The sequence below is a fragment of the Heterodontus francisci genome, chromosome 32, assembly GCF_036365525.1.
Source record: "Heterodontus francisci isolate sHetFra1 chromosome 32, sHetFra1.hap1, whole genome shotgun sequence".
In the NCBI taxonomy this organism is placed as follows: Eukaryota; Metazoa; Chordata; class Chondrichthyes; order Heterodontiformes; family Heterodontidae; genus Heterodontus; species Heterodontus francisci.
Window position 1 is genome coordinate 46,805,875 of NC_090402.1, and position 21,311 is coordinate 46,827,185.

A 21,311-nucleotide genomic window follows, 5' to 3' on the forward strand; every position below is an offset into this window, starting at 1 on the left:
ATGGTTAGAAAAGTGCTCCATTGGTAACAGCAACTAATGGGTAAGATTGGAAGCACTGTGTTGTGAAGGTTAATAAGTCCTCCCCACACAAGATGAAAGGAGGACACGCTGATTTTTTTTTTTAAACTAGCAAACCCTACTACCATTGCCACTGTGTAAGGAGCAAAACAGGACACTTAATGTTTGTATTTGAATTTATTCTTGGGATGCAGGTGACGCTGACAAGGTCACATTTAAGGTGGTGGGTGGCCCTTCTCCTTCAACCACATAGTCGTTATGGTGGTGGTAGTGGTGGTGTTTGGTAGGGAATTCTTTTCAGGATAGCAACCTAGTGACAATGTTACCAACAAACACCCACCCCATTGTGAGCTGGAAAACAAGGCAGTCCAAATGTTATGAGCATCTCTGCTGTATGAATAAAGGAGTTTTTAGATTAAGTTTGAAACCACAATAATGTCATCTAATAAGGCAGATACTGGGATCCATTTGAGATGGGTACCATGGAGAGACAAAGCAGAGTATACCATTGTAATAGAGCAACAGCATCTAGGGTTTCTTTACTTGGTCATTGTCCAGTGACCCCTGCTGGCATGGATGACAAAATTGTGCTACATGAAGTAGGGCATTCACTATCTAGGATTAAACAAACAATATATCTGTAACTTTACCCCTGTGTTGTACAGCTCAAGGCATTCTTCAAATTTGGAAAGACGAAGTGTATAGTTGTACTGTGTGATGTTTTTCAGTTTGGTTGGGTAAAGAATTAAACTCTCTCTCATACAGTGCTGAAATTCTAGCAACCACCACCACAAAATAAGAAACTGTATTCGAGAGCACGGTTTTTCTGATTTGAGATAGAAGCATATTATATACAGCTAATTGTGCATTATGCTCAGTTGTGTTCAGCTCTCCAGAACCCAATAAGCTATTCACAGAAAATGTTATGGCCTGAGATTTCCGAGCTGGTGCAGATCTCAATTACAGTAAAAGACTATCCCAGAAAAGCAGCAAAAACATGCCTCACTGGAGTAAAAAGCAAAATACTGCAAAATGATGCATATCTAACAATGAAAAACAGTGGAAATATACTGTGGGACTGTCAGCAGGTGTGGAGAGGGTTGATGTTTCAGGCCCATACCCTTCTTCACTTTAACTCTTATTTCTGAGATCTAAAGAGGGTAGGAGCCCAAGCACTAGCTGCTTTCAGCACAAGTGCTGACATTTGCTGGTGTGGGCAAGAAGGTGCTCACACCTAGAAGTCTTCCATGTCAAATTCCTAACCTCAATTATGCCATTCTGGAATAGCAGAGTAAAGATCTGGTTCATTCCAACACATAGAGGGAGGTCCCCCAGGGCTGCTCTCAGCCGAGGTGTGGCAACTCACCTTCAACTACAGATTACTTGGGGAGACAAAAGGGAAAGACACTTTTAAAAAAACTTGCATCTGTATCGAGCCTTTCACAACCTCAAAGCACTTTACAGCTAATGAAGTACTTTAAGTATAGTCCCTGTTGTAATGTAGAAAATGTGGCAACTAATTTGCACACAGCAAGCTCCCACAAACAGCACTGAGATGTGTTTAGGTGTTGGTTGATAGTTGTGTGTTTAAACTAATACCATTTATAATACAGCTTTGAAAACTTTGAGAGATCAGTTATGCAGAGAAAGAGCAAGAGGAAAGACTTTACATATGGTGTTCCAGGACACGACCAATTATTCAGAATGCTGGAATGAAGAACATTTACACTCATCACTCTGCAAGCCAGCAAGTTCCACCCAGCAAATTCCGGATTTTTGCTGCACTATCAGAGCAGTTACCTTCTTGCAGGTCAGACAGGTAGAAAGGGGTGGAGGATCAAAATAATGGGAAGGGCAATTATTCCATTAGGCTCACACATGAATGAAGGTCACTTGAGAAAAGCATCAGAGGGTGACTTAGCACCCTGAGGAACCAGTTCTAACAACAAATAAACACCTTTGTGAAGGGAGAAAAAAATCTTTTAAAAAATTGCAGGTTTAAGCATTAGCCACGTGCACACATCATTTCAGACAGAAGAGGATGGGCAAGCCTACTGAGAGCATGGATTTTGGATTCAATGGGCTCTGGCCACAAATAGGTGAAGTAAGAGTTTGGGGGCTAGAGTATATTTACACGCTCCAAGATTTTCATGCTCCCCCAAAGTACTTGGAAGAACATGTGTGAACCAAACAGTGCAGCAGCAGTAACTGCTTTGGTTTGGACAAGCTGCAGTACACATTGTGCACATTCTCTAACAGCACTCAACTAAAGTTTGTGCCCATATTTCGAAAGCAAGAAAAAGGCATAAACGTGCAAGTCATACACCGATAACGCTGACAGAATACTTCATGTACATTTCATTCAATTTGTCTACAATCTTTTTGCTATTTTCTTGCTACCCTCCCTCCTGAAAACACTGACTCCTTGCTGAGGTACAGTTCCCCCAGCATTAAGTTTCCTCCATTACTTTATTTAAACAGACATTTGTGTTTTACCTGCAGGAGCAGGAACCCTGCCCAGTTCTCCCCTCGCCGAATCAGGGGCACTGATAATTACTGCTGCCCTAGCTGAGATCAGCGAACCTAGTCTGGTTCACTCAGGTACTCACTGTGCAAGTTTGCTGAACCATTGGGGAGGACCAACACACAGGTGTCCTATAGTCCAGAAGATGTAGGTAAAAAGATTCTGAACCAGATTAACAGCAAGAAACCAATGCGTTCCCAACTCTCTGTTCTTTTTGGAGGTCAGGGAGTAACTGTAATATTTACAATTTAAAATTATTTAGAAGATTATCACATTCTAACACTAAGAATGAACCAGAATCAAGAATGTGAATGATACAGGCAGCACTGCAGCAACATGAAGACACACAGAAGTATCCAGATCTAAGCTGCCCCCCTCAACCACTCTGATGCATTCTTAATCTCATACCTGCAACGTGGATACAAAGGGAAAACTAGACAGCCAACTAACAGTGGCATTGGTGGGCTGAAGACTAAGGAACTCAGCTCCCTTAGCAATGTATGGTCTGAAGTGGACCAAGCAGGGAGAAAAAACAGACAGTATTACAATCAGTAACCTTCAATACAAGGACAGGCAAAAACAGAATCACTCAGAGAAAATCCTTATTCTACACCCCTAACAATTACTGTACTGAATTATTACTAGGCTTATTCACTGGTTCCAACCTAGTATAGAAAGTATTGCACATAAACCACCAACACTTTAAATCAAAGAATTGATACAGCGCAGAAGGAAGCCATTTGGCCCACCGTGTCTGCACCGGCTCTCCTAATGAGCATTTCACCTGGTGGCACTCACCCGTCTTCTCCCCGTAACCCTACATATTCTTCCTTCTCATAACAGTTTAATTCCCTTTTGAATACTTCAATTGAACCTGCCTCCACCACACACTCAGGCAGTGTATTCCAGACCTTAACCACTCGCTGCATGAAAAAGTTTTTCCCCCATGTTACTTTTGTTTCTTTTACCCTGTGCCCTCGATCTTTTCACAAATGGGAACAGTTTCTCCCCATCTACTCTGTCCAAACCCCTCATGATTTTGAACACCTCTATCAAATCTCTTCTCAGCCTACTCTTCTCCAAGGAAAACAGTCCCAACTTCTCCAACCTATCCTCATAACTGAAATTCCTCATCGCTGGAATAATTCTCGTGAACTCTTCTGCACCATCTCATCCTTCCTAAAGTGTGGCGCCCAGAACTGGGCACAATACTCCAGCTGAGACTGAACTAGTGTCTTATACAAGTTCAACATAGCCTCCTTGCTCTTGTACTCTATGCCCCTATTAATGAAGCCCAGGATACTGTATGCTTTATTAACCACTCTCTCAATCTGTCCTGCCACCTTCAATAACAGGTCCCTCTGCTCCTGCACCCCCTTTAGAATTGTGCCCTTTATTTTATATTGTCGCTCCACGTTCTTCCTACCAAAATGAATCACTTCACACTTCTCCGCATTGAACTTCATCTGCCACCTGTCCACCAATTCCACCAACTTGTCCATGTCCTTTAGAAGTTCTACACTATCCTCCTCACAGTTCACAATGCTTCCAAGCTTCATATTATCTGCAAACTTTGAAACTGTGCCCTGTACACCAAGGTCTAGGTTATTAATATATATCAGGAAAAGCAAGGGTGCCAACACTGACCCCTGGGGAACTCCACTACAAACCTTCCTCCAGCTCGGAAAACATCCATTAACCCTTAGTCTTTCTTTCCTGTCACTCAGCCAATTCCGCATCCATATTGCTACCATCCCTTTTATTCCATGATCTCTAACTTTGCTCACAAGTCTGTTCTGCAGCACTGTATCAAATGCTTTTTGAAAGTCCACGTACACTACATCAACTGCATCACCCTCCTCAACCCTCTGTTACCTCTTCAAAAAACTCCAGCAAGTTAGTTAAACATGATTTTCCCTTAAGAAATCATGCTGGCTTTCTTTAATTAATCTGCATTTGTCCATGTGACTATTAATTTTGTCCAGAATTATTGGTTCCAGAATTTTACCCACCACCAAAGTAAAACTGACTGGCTTGTAGTTACTGGGCTCATGTTCACACCCTTTTTTGAACAAGGGTGTAACATTTGCAGTTCTCCAGTCTTCTGGCACCACCCCCGAGTCTATTAAAGACTGAAAAATTAAGGCCAGTGCCTCTGCAATATCCACTCTCACTTCCCTCAGTATCCAGTCCTGGTGCCTTAACCACTTTAAGTACCGACAGCCTATCCAGTACCTCCTCATCAATTTTAAACCCCTCTAGTGTTCAAATTACCTCCTCTTTCACCATTGCCTGGGTTGCATCTTCTTTCTTGGTGAAGATAGATGCAAAGTATTCATTTAATGCCTCAGCTATGCCCTCTATCACCATGCGCAAATCCCCTTTTTGGTCCCTAATCCACCCCACTCATCCTTTTACCACCCTTTTAATATTTATATGTCTATAGAAAACTTTGGGATTCCCTTTTATGTTAACTGCCAGTCTCTTTTCATACTCTCTCTCTCTTTGCTTCTCTTATTTTCTTTTTCACTTCCCCTCTGAACCTTCTATATTTAGCCTGGTTCTTCATAGCATTTTCTATCCGGCATTTGTCGTAAGCACTTTTTTTTTTTGTTTACCTTAATCTCTATCTCTTTTGTTATCCCGGGAGCTCTCGACTTGTTTACCCAACCTTTCCCCTTCGAGGGAACATACCTTGACTGTGCCTGAACGATCTCTTCTTTGAAGGTAGCCCATTGTTCAGCAACCATTTTTCCTGTCAACCTTTGACTCCAATTTATTCGTCCTAGGTCCGTTCATACCCCATTGACGTTGGCTTTCCCCCAGTTACTCAATCTTAATCGTTCTTTGCCTTTTTCCACAGCCAACCGAAACCTTATGATACAATGATCACTGTCCCCTAAATGTTCTCCTACTGACACTTGATCTACTTGGCCCACCTCTTTCCCAAGAACCAAGCCCAGCAGTGCCCCCTTTCTCATTGCACTAGAAACATACTGCTGTAGAAAATTTTCCTGAACACAGTTAAACCATTACAAATCCATACATTGCCCCCATCACAAATGACTGGGTTGTAACCATCAAGACTTCACCCTATTATATAGCTTAACATGCTTTCTTCAGTTGGGAATGACAGAATCTAAAAGGACACTGCCAGATACTTTCCCAGCTCAAGTGGACAGAGCAAGAAAATTTAACACTCAATGTTGTGCTCCCTGATCCTCCAGTGGCAAAATCACACCACAATTTGTTGGAAAACTAATTAGAATACGCTACAGCAAGCACAGCAACAAGTTAGGATCAGGGTGGCCACTGTCTGATACACATCCACCGTAACTGGGCCCAACACAGAATAAAACAACAGGTTATTTAACAGGGACACATTTTGGAACAACAGCATGGAAATGGATTGCAGTCTGGAAGGACAATGTCCAGGACGGGATTAATTTGATTAATGAGTTTGCACTGAAATCATGGTACAACTATATAAATCGGTGTTGAGAATGGACCAGTATGCATATGGCTGTCTCCCGAACTGCAGGTGATTTCTTGCCACATTTAATTACTGGTTGCAATCCACATTTAGCACACAGGCTCAATAAATTACAATCTAGAAATAGCATCATTTATTTATTTTATTTATAGATACAGCACTGAAACAGGCCATTTGGCCCACCGAGTCTGTGCCGACCAACAACCACCCATTTATACTAATCCTACATTAACCCCATATTCTCTACCACATCCCCACCATTCTCCTACCACCTACCTATACTAGGAGCAATTTACAATGGCCAATTTACCAATCAACCTGCAAGTCTTTTGGAGGTGGGAGGAAACCAGAGCACCCGGCGAAAACCCACACAGACACAGGGAGAACTTGCAAACTCCGCACAGACAGTACCCAGAATCGAACCCGGGTCGCTGGAGCTGTGAGGCTGCGATGCTGACCACTGCGCCGCCCATCAATCAGAAGAAAATCAGAACATGCTTGCCTGCCAAAACACTTATTTTAATACTTATTTGAGTTTTAAGATTTCAATTAAATTCTAAGAAAAATTCAGCAAAATGTTACTCTGGGGCAACCTGCAAAAGCAGGAGAGAACACTGGGGGGAATGGGGATGAGAGAGGGGAGACCGGTTGGGGTGGGAGGTGCACGAGAGTGGAAACTTGGGGGGGGTGAGGTGAGAGGGTGTGGTGGTGGTGAGACAAGAGGGGAGACTGGGGGCGCAAGATGGGAAACCAGGAGGGGTTGGGGAGCAAGAGGGGAGACTGGGAAGGTGGGGGTGGGGGGGGGGAAGAGAGGAGACCGGGAAAGGGGAGTGGGGGGTGGAGAGGGAAGGGAGACTGGGAAGGGGGGGGGGGGGGGTGGTGGTCTGAGAGAGAAAATAGAGGGGGGGGGGGGGGGGAGGGGAGTAGGGGAAAGGGGCAGGTAACCTGCACCACATTTGGCCTCTACCTCTTTTCCCACCTTTTCCCAAGACTTGGGCCACACTCGTGACCATGAACGGCAATGAGCTGCTTTTTCTGAAAATGACATCACTGAGTTGAATGAAATCCAGAAGTCATGACACCTTACCTGCTGTGCCCAGTGCACTGGGTCATTTCCCCGTTGCATGTGGAGTAAACCAGTGGAAATAATATAACTATTTTGTAAAAAGAAAAAGGGATTTAAAAAAAAGCAGGCCACTCAGCCTAATGTCAGTGGTGGGGAAAATCTGAGAGCCAATAATGAACTAATTGGCATTTGGAAAAGTATGGGCTAATAATTGAAAGTCTGCACAGATGGGTGAAAGGCAAATTGTGTTTGACTAATTTGCCCGAGTTCTTTGAAGTAATGGAGGGGGTTGATGAGGGCAATGCGGTTGATATCAATATGGCCTTTCACAAGGCATTTCAGAAAATACCACATAATAAACCTGCTTGCAAAATTAAAGCCCATGGGATTAAAAATATGCATGGCCATAAAATTGACTCAGACAGAAAGCAGAGTATAATGGTGAACACATAAGAAATGATGGAAATACTCAGCAGGTCTGCTAGCATCTGTGGAGAGAGAAGCAGAGTTGAAGTTTCAGGTCAGTGACCCTTCATCAGAACTGGTGAACAGTTACTTTTCAGATTAGTAAGGAACATGCAGTGGCATTCCCCAGGGGTTAGTGTTCAGACCACTGCTCTTTAATCTATATTAATGCCCTGGACTTGGGTATAAACAAGGCATAATTTCAAAGTTAGCAGACAACACAAAATGTGGAAATGTAGTAAACAGAGAGGATAGTAACAGACTTCAGAGAAGTGTGAAGTGATTTATTTTGGTAGGAAGAGGAGAGACAAAGGGTATAATTTTAAAGTGGTTGCAGGTACAGAGACACCTGAGGGTGTACACACACAAGTCTCTGAAGGTAGAACAAGTTGAAAAAGCTGTTAAAAAGGCTTACAAGATCCTTGGCATTGAGGCACAGAGCACAAAAGCAAGAAGTTAAGCAAAACCTTTATAAACCACTGCTTCAGGCTCAGCTGGAGAACTGTGACTAATTCTGGGTACCATGCTTTAGGAAGGAAGTCAAGGCGTTAGAGGGTGCAGAGGTTTACGACAATGCTGCCAAGGGTACTATGTGGAGAGATTATAAAAACTGGAGTTGTTCTCCTTAGAGAAGGATAAGGGAACAATTGATAGACGTGTGCAAAATGACGAAGGATGCAATAATGTAAATATGGAGAACCGTTTCCTGTGGCAGAATGGTCGGTAACCAGAGGACACAGATTTATGGTAATTGGCAAAAGAACTGGAGGTGACATGAGGAAAAAAATTGTTGTGATCTGGAATGCACTGCCTGAAAGGGTGAAGCAGATTCAATAATAACTTTGAAATGGGAACTGGATAAATATTTTAAGGGGAAACATTTGCTGGGCTATGGGGATTGAGAAGGGGAGCTTGCCTGATTGTATAAGCTATTGGAAAGAGCTGACACAGGCATGACTGGCTGAATAGCCTCCTTCTCTACTGGACTAATAATCTGGAGGTACAAGTTCAAATCCCACCACGGCAGATAGGAAACTTTTTTATTTTTTATTTATTTAGAGATACAGCACCTTCGGCCCACCGAGTCTGTGCCGACCATCAACCACCCATTTATACTAATCCTACACTAATCCCATATTCCTACCACATCCCCACCTGTCCCTATATTCTCCTACCACCTACCTATACTAGGGGCAATTTATAATGGCCAATTTACCTATCAACCTGCAAGTCTTTTGGTGGTGGGAGGAAACCAGAGCACCCGGCGAAAATCCACGCAGACACAGGGAGAATTTGCAAACTCCACACAGGCAGTACCCAGAATCGCTGGAGCTGTGAGGCTGCGGTGCTAACCACTGCGCCGCCCATAACTTAAATTCAATTAATTAAATCCAGAATAACAAGCTGATATCAGTGATGGTGACCATGAAACTACTGGACTGTTGTGAAAACCCACTTGGTTCACCAATGTTCTTTTGGAAAGGAAATCTGCCATCCTTACCCAGTCTGGGCTATATGTGGCTCCAGATTCACAGTAATGTGGTTAGCTCGTAACTGCCCTCTGAAATGGCCTAGAAAGCCATTCAGTTGCATTCAAGGTGGCGGCTCACCACAGCTTCTCAAGGGCAATTACAGGGATGGACAATAAATGCTAGCCTTGCCAGTGATATCCACATCCCATTAATGAAAAAAAAATCATTCTATGGTTCTATGTTGTCTAACCAGTGAACTACATAACCACATTGAGGACACCTTCCATCATGTTGTGTGGCACTACCACCGTGCTAAATGGGATAGATTCAAAACACATCTAGCAGCACCAATTTGGACATCCGCATCAGCAGCAGAATTGTATTCCACTACACTCTGTAACTTCATAATGAGGGATATGCTGGGCAATCATTACCATCAAGTCTGGTGATCAACCCAGGTTTGATTAGTATACAAGAGCATGCCAAGACAGCACCAGGCATATCTGAAAAGGAGGTACCAATCTAGTGAAGCTACATGTATCCTAAATCATAAAATCTTACAATCCAGAAGGCAGCCATTCAGTCCATCACACCTGTGCCGGCTCTTTGAAAGAGCTGATCAATTTAGTATCACACTACAGCTTTTTCCCAATAACCCGGCAAATTACTCCTTTTCAGATATACCTCAATTAGATCTCCCCTTAACCTTCGCTGCTCTAAGGAGAACAATCCCAGCTTCTCCAATCCCTCCACATAACTGAATTCCTTCATCCTGGTAAACCTCCTCGGTACCCTCTCCAGGGCCTTGACATTCTTTCTAAGCGCTGTGCCCAGAATTAAACACACTACTCCAGATGAGGCCGAATCAGAGATTGTAAAGATTGAGCATGGCTTCTTTGCTTTTCTATTCAATGTCCCTATTTACAAAGCCAAGTACTCCATTCATTTTCTTAACCGCATAACTTACCCCGCCACCTTGAAAGATTTGTGAATATTCACCTCCAGATCCCTCTTATCTTGCACCCCCCTCAAAACAGCATGCTTTATTATACGGCCTCTGCATGGTGTTGCTCCCAAATTGCATCATTTCACACTTATTTAAATTGCATCTGCCACCTGTCTTCCCATTTCCCCAATCTGCCTGTATCCTTCTGAAGTCTGCTACTATCCTGCTCACTCTTTACTACGTTGGCAAATTTTGTATCATCCACAAATTTCAAAATTGTACTCCTTATGTCCAGGTCATTATATATAACAAGAAAACCAACAGTCCTAATACTAACCCCCGCAGACGCCACTACATCCTTTGCTCCCGTTCGAGCAACAGGCATTCACCACTACTCTCTGCCTCCTATCCCTTAACCACTTTCATATTCAAGTTACCACCATCCCTTTAAATGGCATGTGCTTCTATTTTCTGAAGAAATCAGTTATGAACTTTCAAAAGGCATTTGATAAAAGAACCTCATATGTACAACATCTACTGCACTACCTTTATCAATCCTCTCGATTAATAACTTGCATTTAATATAGTGCCTTTAACATAATAAAGCATCCCAGGGTACTTTACAAGTGTTAGGAAAAAAATTAACACCAAGTTACATAAGGAGATATGTCAGATGACAAAAGCTTGCTCAATGAGGTAGGTTTTGAGGAACACCTTAAAGGAGGAGAGAGAGGTAGTGAGGTGGAGAAATTTAGCATGAGCTTAGGGTCTTGCAGCTGAAGGTGCGGCCGCAAATGGTAGGGCAATTAAAGTGGGGAATGCTCAATAGCCCAGAATTAGAGGAGCACAGAGATCTCAAGGGTTATGGGGTTGGAGAAATTACAGAGATAGGAAAGGGTGAGGCCGTGGAAGAATTTGAAAACAAGAACTAGAGTTTTAAAATCTAGACGTTGCTTACTGTGAGCCAATGAAGGTCTGCAACAACAGGGGAGATTGGTGCAAATTAGGACACAGGCTGCAGAGTTTTGAATGGCTTCAAGTTTTCAAATGGTAGAACTAGCGAGGCTAGGCAGGCCTGCATTGGCATAGTCAAATCTAGAGGTAACAAAGGCATGGATGAGGGTTTTGGCAGCAAATAAACTGAGGCAAGGGTGGAGTCAAATGATGTTACAGAGGTGGAAATAGGTAGTCTTAGCGATGGTGTGGATATATGGTAGTAAGCTCATCTCAGGGTAAAATAGAACAGCAAGGTAGCAAACAGTCTGGTTCGACCCAAACAGTTGCCTGGGAGAGGGATGGAGTTGGTAGCAAGGGAATGGGGTTTATGACAGGGATTGAAAACAAAGGCTTCTGTCTTTCCAGTATTTAGTTGGATGAAATTTCAGCTCATCCAGTACTGGATGTCAAACAGTTTAGTGACAGAAGAGGGATCGAGAGGTGGTGAGATAGAGCTTCTTCATCAAATAACTCAATAAGGTTGGTCAAATACGATTTGGATTTTAACAAATTCATGCTGGCTGCCCCTTATTAATCTAAGTGAGAATTAATTTTGTCTTTGAAAATGATCTGTAGTAATTTTCTCACCTTTGACATTAAACTGACCTACTGTTACCAGGTTTATTTCAACTCTCCTTTTGGAACAACATTTTCAATCCTCCAGTACTCTGGCACGACTCACTCCAATAGTCAGTAACCTAGCATGCATCTTATCTGGACCACGTGACTTGTGACAAAACAGCAGAAGCAGCTTTACAGTGTTAAGCAATCCCACAACCAATGGATCAGATCAAAACTCTGCAGTCCTGCCACATCCAGTCTGAATGGTGAACAATTAAACAACCAGAAGAGGATGATGCTCCATGAACATCCCCAAGCTCAAAAATGGCAGAGCCCAGCACGAGTACAAATGACAAGGATTCACAACCATCTTCAGCCAGAAGTGATAAGTAGATGATCCATGTCAGCCTCCTCCTAAGGTCCCTGATATCACAGATGTCAGTTTTCAGTCAATTTGTTTCACTCCACATGATATCAAGAAGCAGCTAAGATACAGCAAAGACCACAACAACATCCCAGCCATAATGTTGAAGACCTGTACTCCAGAACTAGCTGCAACCCCTAGCCAAGTTGACTCAGTACAAACACAACACAGGCATTTAGACAACAAAGTGGGAAACTGAGTGTAGTAGGGAGGGGAGGGGGGAAAGAGAGGTGAGGGTTTATATTTTTGTGTGTGTGTGTGGGAGAGGGGGGTGAGGGTTTATACCCGGGTGTGTGGGAGGTGGGGTGAGGGTTTATACCCGAGTACGTGGGGGGTGGGGTGAGGGTTTATACCCGGGTGTGTGGGAGGTGGGGTGAGGGTTTATACCCGAGTACGTGGGGGGTGGGGTGAGGGTTTATACCTGGGTGTGTGCGGGGGGTGAGGGTTTATACCCGGGTACACCACTAAAAAGAATGAGACATGATTCAGTACCTTGGTCGAACATCATCTCTGGATCTGGCGGCCCGGTCTCCATGGCCGCTGTGCTGGGCCACTTTTTCTCCCTATTTCCCGGTCTCCGGCCTGTCGCTACCCCAAAGCCCCGCTCCGCCTCCTTCTGACCCAACACAGCCAGTTTTTGTGCTGCGCAGTCAAGCGCCCCGCTGATAGGCCAACTGCCAATGCAGTGGCAGCAAGAGGAATGGCAATTGGATAAGCGCGGGTTATCCAATAGCGGCGCACTGTGTTGCGTCGTGTGTGTTTGCTGGTGGAGATCGAGGAGGGAGGAAGCTGTCGGTGAAGGTGATCGCCCTGGAGCGTGATCGCAAGGGAGAGACGGTGAGGCCCTGGTTACGTCAGTCATAGAATAACAGCGTTGAAGGAAGCCATTCGGCTCGTCTTGTCCGTGCTGGCTCTCTAAGAATCACTCTCTCTCTACCCCCCTCCCCCACCGCTCTCTTTCCCCCGCCCCGCTTTCCCTCCCCCCGCCCGTCTGCATGAAGAAAAGGGAAATTTCTCTTCTCCAGTCACGGACCCTTGGTGAGCATGTGGAACGGCTCTAGTACAGTTTACATCCACGAGCTTGATGGAAACCTTTGGCAGGCCGGATCCTGGCCCACAGGCCATTTGTTGGCCCACCCTGATGTGGAGAAACGAATTTACAATGAAATTAGAGATGCAGGAATTTTAGAGTAGTTATAATGGGGGACGTTAATTATCCAAATGTCGACAGGCCTAGTAGTAGTGTAAAGGGCAGAGGGGGGCAAGAGTTCCTGTTGTGTTCAGGAAATTTTTCCACAGTATATTTCCAGTCCAGTGAGAAAGGAGGCACTGCTACTCCTGGTTCTTGGGAATGAGATGGGCCAAGTGGATCAATGTCAGTCGGAGAACATTTAGGGGACAGTGATCATTGTATCATAATAGAAAATAGGAGCAGGAGTAGGCCATTCAGCCCTTTGGGCCTGCTCTGCCATTCAACAAAGATCATGGCTGATCGTCTAATTCAGTACACTGTTCCCGCTTTCTCCCCAGATCCCTTTGGCATTCAGAAATTTATCTATCTTTTTTGAATATATTTAATGATTTAAGGTTTACGTTGGTTATCAAAAAGGACAAGGAGCAGTCCAGAATAAGAATAATTGACTGGGGAAAAGCCCACTTCAATAGGGTAAGAAAGGATGTGACCCAGATAAAGTGGAATCAAAAGTTTGCAGGCAAAACGAGCGGTGGCCGGAGTCAATGTTGTGCATCCGCAAGGTGGAGGGCTACATGGATAGCACCTTTAGGGAGGTGGTCATACCGCAGGTTAGGAGCATGCAGGCAGAGAGGGAATGGGTGAACACCAGGCAGTCTAAGAGAACCAGGCAGGTTGTGCAGGAGTCCCCTGATACGATCTCATTCGTTAATCAGTTTTCCATTTTGGATAATGATGAGGGTGATGGTTTCTCAGAGGAGTGCAGTCAGAGCCAAGTTTGTGGCACCACAGTTGGCTCAGCAACACAGGAGGAGAGGAAGAAGGGTGGAAGAGCAGTGGTGTTAGGCGAAATGATAGGCATTTCTGCGGCAGTAAACGTGACTCCGGGATGATGTGTTGCCTCCCTGGTGCCTGGGTCAAGGATGTCACAGAGGGAGCTCAGCTTGGAAGGAAGCAAAACTTGTAACTTGTCAGGGGGTGTGGGAACCAAGAGCAAGTATCAGAGGAATACAAAGGTGCACAGAATACTGGCAGAGATAGATAGCATTGGTCGTAATATACCAAAACTCACTGGATTCCGGTAGGGTACCAGCGGATTGGAAAACTGCTAATGTGACGCCCCTATTCAAGAAAGGAGGGAGACAGAAAGCAGGAAACTATAGACCAGCTTAACATCTGTCATTGGGAAAATGCGAGAGTCCATTATTAAGGAAGAAATAGGTCGTTTGGACAGTATGCGTTCTGAGCCATTTGAAGGTGGCTCTATCATGCTGAGCAAGGAGTTTCTGATGGCGAAGCCCACTCCGTGCTGTCTTGGTTCTTCAGGATCCCTACCCTGCTAGAAGAAGGTGTAGTCTTGCTCTCTTAGAGATCGGCTCGCAGGGAGGCGTATCTCCTGAAGTGCTGCAATGTCCACATTGAGTCTACTGAGCTCGTTGTTAATGATGGCGGTCTTCCGAAAATCGTTGATTTGTGTAATGTCTTCCGAAAGGCCAGGACACATAGTTTTGACGTTCCAGCTTGCCAAACGAAGGGCTGGTACCTTCTTTCCTTTTTTCGTGCTGTTTGGTGCGGTGTTGCAGTCTGCTTTTCGGGCAATGACCCTGAGCTCCAAGCATCCATTGAAGCAGGTGGACTGTGGCGGGACAGAACGTTATTGACCGGGGGCTGCCCGGTTTGAGGCAGGCGGTAGCTGTCCAATGAGGTGCGATGACCTCTCCCACCGACAAAGGCAACCCGTGGCGCCCAATCTCTACGCCAATTGAGCTGGACTTATAACCCGTAACTGCTGCCTTCCGTGTTGTTTCGGTCGCTGTGAGGCAACTATGGAGTGACCTCTCCATGGCGCGCGCCTGGGCGAATGTATGGAGGTTCTGAGTTGCCCAAGTGTCAAAACCCCCCTCTTGGCCTTCCTGGTGGGGTCCAAAGGAGTGTAGAGCACGACGTTTGGCACCGGTATGGCTGCAGGAACTGCTGGAAACATGCCAAAGGTGACACGTGACCGCCTACGGGGTTCCGCTCCGGATTTTCTGTCAGGGTTTACTCCCTTAGCCTTGGACTCTCCCGAGACGCCCACAAGGCAGTGGGGTTGTTAGGGCCCCTGCTCGGGGATAGGTGGATGTCGGGAGGAGGGGAAGGGGTGGAGGAAAGGGGGGGAGGGGTGGAGGAAAGGGGGGGAGGGGTGGAGGAAAGCGGGTGCGGGGGGAAGATGGTGCGAGGGGGGAGCTGGGAAGGGGATGCGAGGGGGGGAATGAGCTGGGAAGGAGAAGCAGGGGGGGAATGGGGAAGGGGGTGCAGGTAATAAAACATTTCATCAGTTCCCACCATCGACGCCGGGAAAGCTCATCCGTGTCCTCCGGGAGGTGGGCGACAGCCTCGGGCGCCAGGACCAGCAGAAATTCGCCGACATTGTGCTGCAGATGCACTACGAGCCGCACATCTCCCGCGGGCACTTTGAAGTTGTGGCCGAGGAGCCGTTCTGCGATGGAGTCAACTGGGGTCGGGTCATGGCTCTTCACGTGTTCGGGGGCACCTTCCTCTCAATGCTTCCCCTCTGTAGTAGGTCCTATTACCCGAGGGTTCCGCTGCTCCTTCCTCTCTGCACTGGACCTACTGCACGCCGTGGCCGCGGACGCTCTGGATGATGTAGACAACAGGATAGAAGATCAGAGTATCACCAGCTGTACTCTGCAATTCTGTCCGGTAGAGAAGTGTAGCCTTGGCGTCCAGAAATTTGGATCTCAATTTGAGCAAAAGTCAGTGCTCAATGAAGAAAGCAAAGAGCAGGTATGGCTGGGAGAGGGCAGTGGGCCCAGGTAACATTAAACTAGCTGTTAACTTGTAGTTAGGGCTAAAATGTACTGATTAAAGAGCCAGGGGAATTTAAACAGTTTAAGACGGTAGATTGGGGGAGAAAGCACTAAGAATGGGAGCAGATGGCCATGGATAGAGTTGCACAGCAAAGGAGCTTCCTAGGGAGCTTACAGCCCACCAAAGCCTTTGACCTCGTCAGCAGACGTGGTCTCTTCAGACTACTAGAAAAGATCGGATGTCCACCAAAGCTACTATTATCACCTCATTCCATGACCATATGAAAGGCACAATTCAGCATAGCGGCGCCTCATCAGACCCCTTTCCTATCCTGAGTGGCATGAAACAGGGCTGTGTTCTCGCACCCACACTGTTTGGGATTTTCTTCTCCCTGCTGCTCTCACATGCGTTCAAGTCTTCAGAAGAAGGAATTTTCCTCCACGCAAGATCAGGTGGCAGGTTGTTCAACCTTGCCCGTCTAAGAGCGAAAACCAAAGTACGGAAAGTCCTCATCAGGGAACTCCTCTTTGCTGATGATGCTGCATTAACATCTCACACTGAAGAGTGTCTGCAGAATCTCATCGACAGGTTTGCGGCTGCCTGCAACGAATTTGGCCGAACCATTAGCCTCGAGAAAACGAACATCATGGGACAGGACGTCAGAAATGCTCCATCCATCAATATCGGCGACCACGCTCTGGAAGTGGTTCAAGAGTTCACCTACCTAGGTTCAACTATCACCAGTAACCTGTCTCTAGATGCAGAAATCAACAAGCGCATGGGAAAGGCTTCCACTGCTATGTCCAGACTGGCCAAGAGAGTGTGGGAAAATGGCGCACTGACACTGAACACAAAAGTCCGAGTGTATCAAGCCTGTGTCCTCAGTACCTTGCTCTATGGCAGCGAGGCCTGAACAACGTATGTCAGCCATGAGCGACGTCTCAATTCATTCCACCTTCGCTGCCTCCGGAGAATCCTTGGCATCAGGTGGCAGGACCGTATCTCCAACACAGAAGTCCTCGAGGCGGCCAACATCCCCAGCTTGTACACCCTACTGAGTCAGCGGCGCTTGAAATGGCTTAGCCATGTGAGCCACATGGAAGATGGCAGGATCCCCAAGGACACATTGTACAGTGAGTTGCCAGTGATCGCCAGAGCTTGCGGGCAGCCATAAAGGCGGGCCTAAAGTGTGGCGAGTCGAAGAGACTTAGCAGTTGGCAGGAGAAAGAAGCGCAAGGAGAGAGCCAACTGTGTAACAGCTCTGACAACCAATTTTATCTGCAGCACCTGTGGAAGAGCCTGTCACTCTAGTATGGCCTTTATAGCCACTCCAGGCGCTTACCCATTGTCTCCCGAGACAAGGAGGCCAAAGAAGAAGAGGTCATTTGGAAAAACATAATGCAATCAAACAGAGTCAACATGATTTTATGTAAGGGAAATCATGTTTGACAAATTTGGTAGAGTTCTTTGAGGATATAACAAGCAGAGTGGATGAAGGGGAACTGGTATTTGGATTTTCAGAAGGCGTTAGATAAGATGCCACACAAAAGGTTATTGCACAAAATAAGAGCTCAGGGTATTGAGGGTAATGTGTTAGCATAGTTTGAGGATTGGCTAACACACAGAAGGCAGAGAGTCGGGATTATTAGGTATTTTTCAGGTTGGAAAGCCGTAACGAGTGGGGTGCCACGAGGATCAGTTCTAGGGCCTTAACTATTTACTATCTATATTAATGACTTGGAGGAAGGGACAAAGTGTAGTGTATCCAAATTTGCTGACGATACAAAAATTGGTGGGGAGGCATGCTGTGACGACACAAAGGGATATAGATAGATAGGTTAAGTGAGTGGGCAAAAACTTGGCAGATGGGGTTTAATGTGGGGAAAGTATGAGGTCATCCACTTTGGTAGGAAGAATAAAAAGGCAGATTATTTAGATGGAGAAAGACTGCAAAGTACTGCAGTACAGAGGGATCTGGATGTTCTTGTACATGAAACACAATAAGTTAGCATGCAGGTGCAGCAGGTAATTAGGAAGGCAAATGGAATTTTGGCCTTTATTGCTAGGGGGTTAGAGTTTTAAAATAGGGAAGTCTGGTTACCAACTGTACAGGGTTTTGGTGAGGCCACACCTGCGGTACTGTGTACACTTTTGGTCCCCGTATTTAAGGAAGGATATACTAGCATTCGAGGCAGTTCGGAAAAGGTTCACTAGGCTGATTCCTGCGATGAAGGGTTTGTCTTATCAAGAATGGCTAAACAGGTTAGGCCTTCATTTATTGGAGTTTAGAAGAATGAGAGGTGATCTTGTTGAAACATAAGATTCTAAGGGGATAAAAGCAAAATACTGCGGATGCTAGAAATCTGAAATAAAGTCAAGAAATGCTGGAAATACTCAGCAGGTCTGGCAGCATCTGTGGAGAGAGAAGCAGAGTTAATGTTTCAGGTCAGTGACCCTTCTTCAGAACTGGCAAATATTAGAAATGTAAAAGGTTATAAGAAAGTAAAAGGGGGATGGGGTAAGAGATAAGAAAGGAGAAGGTGTAGATAGGACAAGGTCACAGAATAGCTGACCAGAAGGTCATGGAGCAAAGGCAAACAGTATGTTAATAGTGTGTTGAAAGACAAAGCATTAGTACAGATAGGGTGTTAACGGACTGAAATTGAACAGCTGCAAGAACAAACATGGAAAAAAAAGTGGGTAAGCAAACTGAACAAACTAAGATGAAATAAAATAAACAAAAAAACATTTTAAAAAGGAGAAAGAAAAAAAAACTAAAAATAAAAGTAAAATGGGGGGCCTGTCATGCTCTGAAATGATTGAACTTAATGTTCAGTCCGGCAGGCTGTAGTGTGCCTAATCGGTAAATGAGATGTTGTTCCCCGAGCTTGCATTGATGTTCACTGGAACACTGCAACAATCCCAGGATAGAGATGAGAGCAGGGGGCAGTGTTGAAATGGCAAGCAACCGGAAGCTTAGGGTCCTGCTTGCAGACTGAGTGGAGGTGTTCCACAAAGCAGTCACCCAGTCTGCGTTTGGTCTCCCCAATGTAGAGGAGACCACATTGTGAGCAGCGAATACAGTATACTACATTGAAAGAAGTACAAGTAAATCAGTGCTTCACCTGAAAGGAGTGTTTGGGGACTGGGATAGTGAGGAGAGAGGAGGTAAATGGGCAGGTATTACACCTCCTGCGATTGCAGTGGAAGATGCCATGGGAAGGGGACGAGATGATGGGGGTAATGGAGGAGTGGACCAGGGTGTCACGGAGGGAACGATCCCTTTGGAATGCTGACGGGAAGAGAGGGGAAGATGCGTTTGGCAGTGGCATCACGCTGGAGGTGGCGGAAATGGTGGAGGATGATCTTTTGGATATGGAGGCTGATGGGGTTATGTGGAGCAGACCTGAAGGAGGAGTTGAGGCCTGGGACAGATCAGCCATGATCTTATTGAATGGCAGGGAAGGCTTGAGGGGCTGAATGGCCTACTTCTGCTCCTATTATGTTCTTACGTGCAGGTATACCCACATGTCTCTTTATTCCTGCACCCCCTTTGGAATTGTGCCCTTTAATTTATATTGCCTCTCGTTCTTCTTACCAAAATGAATCACCACACTTTTCTGCATTAAATTTCATTTGCCACTTGGCATTTTGCTGGTTATGCTTGCCTGGGTGGGGGGGAGGGAGGGTGTGAGCGAGGCCTTGGGCGCAAGCTGGTGCAGAGAACTTGGAACTGGAAGGAGGCCTTTCAACCCATCCAGTCTGTACCACCGTTCAGTCATAGTAACGGTGGTTCTGTCCATGGGTTAGTAATTCAGACACCTGGACTAACAATCTGGAGACATGACTTCACATCCCACTACAGCAGCTGGGGACTTTACATTTTAAAGAAAGGCTTGCATTTATATAGCACCTTTCATGACTACTGGATGTCTCAAAGCACTTTACAGCCAGTGAAGTGCTTTTTCAAGTGTCGTCACTGTTGTAATGCAGGAAACGTGGCAGCCTTTAGCTCTAGGAGCTGTTCAGATTACTCCTGATTCCTTTCTCTATCTTTGTTAGGTGTAATCAACCATGGGAATACTATCAAATCTGGCTCGGGGTTTGGTGCGTGGAGCTGATCGGACAGCAGAACTCACAAGCAAACGTGGACCCCGCAGTTTCTATAGATCCCGGGGGGCCAAACCAGCAGGGTTTATTACTTCCAGCGGCAAGTTTATAAAGATCAGGAAAATGGTACCTGAGTTTGTAGTCCCCAATTTAGAAGGTTTTAAACTGAAACCGTATGTGTCTTATAAAGCACCAAGAGGAACAGAGCAACCCCTGACAGCCAAGAAACTCTTCACAGAAACTGTTGCTCCACAAATAGAAAAGGACTTTCAGGAAGGGAACTTCGACTTGAACAACCTAGAAAAATATGGCTTTGAACCGACGCAAGAGGGCAAGCTCTTCCAACTGTTTCCAAAAAATTATGTGCGGTAATAAAAACTGGATTGTTTTCTACACTGAATTGAGATAACTAGGATGTGGTAATCAGCTATGGTGTGAAATTACATCTGCGCTGGGCATTCCTGGACAAGTAATAATTTTGGTTGACTGGACTGTCAGAAGAGATGCCATACATTGTTTATGCCCACAAGTTTAGTGTGTGTGATTTTTCGTTACAACCAGAATTGCCTAATTAAACCTTGACTTTCACAAATCCATTGCTGTGTTGTTGCTACCATTTCACTGACGTATAATAGGCGTGTAAAAGTTTTGTCTGAGATCCACTTGACCTGTGGAAAAACAACCAGCGTACAATTAAAAGTTTTATTCTTCCAGCCAGTGTACAATTGAACATTTTTATCCTAACAAATATGTTTTGTGGCAGGAAAATATTGCGAGGCAGGCAAAGTTAAGAAGTATGGGTAGTCACTGATCTGTTACTGGTAGTCATGACGTAGGAAATAGGAGCAGGAGTAGGCCATTCAGCCCGTCCAGCCTGCTCCTCCATTCAATAAGATCACTGTTGATCTTCTACCTCAATTCCACTATCCCCATTTCCTTAATTCCCTTAGTATCCAAGGTCTTGTATAATTGTAGTAAGACTTTTTTACACTTGTATCCCAATCCTCTTATAGTAAAAGCTAATACATGATTTGCTTTCCTATTTGCTTGCTGTACCTACATGCCTTTCTATTTTTCCGACCAAAGTGATGAACTTCACATTTCTCCATATTCCACGTGCCATGTTCTTGCCAACTCACTTAGCCTGTCAATATCCCTTTTGCAGACTGTCCTCCTCACAACTTTGCCACTTTCTCAGAAAACCTGGATACATTACACTCAGTCCCCTCATCT

General features: G+C 45.3%; 2 protein-coding genes across 3 annotated transcripts in view; one reads left to right on the forward strand and one right to left on the reverse strand.

Annotated features, from left to right (window-relative positions):
* The window catches only part of pnpla7b (patatin-like phospholipase domain containing 7b), a 382,057-nt gene extending 369,470 nt beyond the window's left edge, over positions 1 to 12,587 (reverse strand). For both annotated transcript variants that reach the window (XM_068012742.1, XM_068012741.1), the window contains exon 1: positions 12,458 to 12,587. In XM_068012742.1, the coding sequence (XP_067868843.1) occupies positions 12,458 to 12,500 (43 nt within the window). In that variant the 5' untranslated portion in view covers positions 12,501 to 12,587. The remainder of the gene's footprint in view (positions 1 to 12,457) is intronic.
* A 109-nt stretch (positions 12,588 to 12,696) lies between these two features.
* Positions 12,697 to 20,791, forward strand: mrpl41 (mitochondrial ribosomal protein L41). Its single transcript, XM_068011893.1, has 2 exons — positions 12,697 to 12,802; positions 20,031 to 20,791. The coding sequence occupies exon 2, from the start codon at positions 20,043 to 20,045 to the stop codon at positions 20,448 to 20,450; it is 408 nt and encodes a 135-aa protein (XP_067867994.1). The 5' UTR covers positions 12,697 to 12,802; positions 20,031 to 20,042; the 3' UTR covers positions 20,451 to 20,791.
* Positions 20,792 to 21,311: the final 520 nt, after the last annotated feature.

What these genes read in the sequence shown, in the direction of transcription:
- mrpl41 (XM_068011893.1), top strand. Translation starts at nt 20,043, where the DNA reads ATGGGAATACTATCAAATCTGGCTCGGGGTTTGGTGCGTGGAGCTGAT.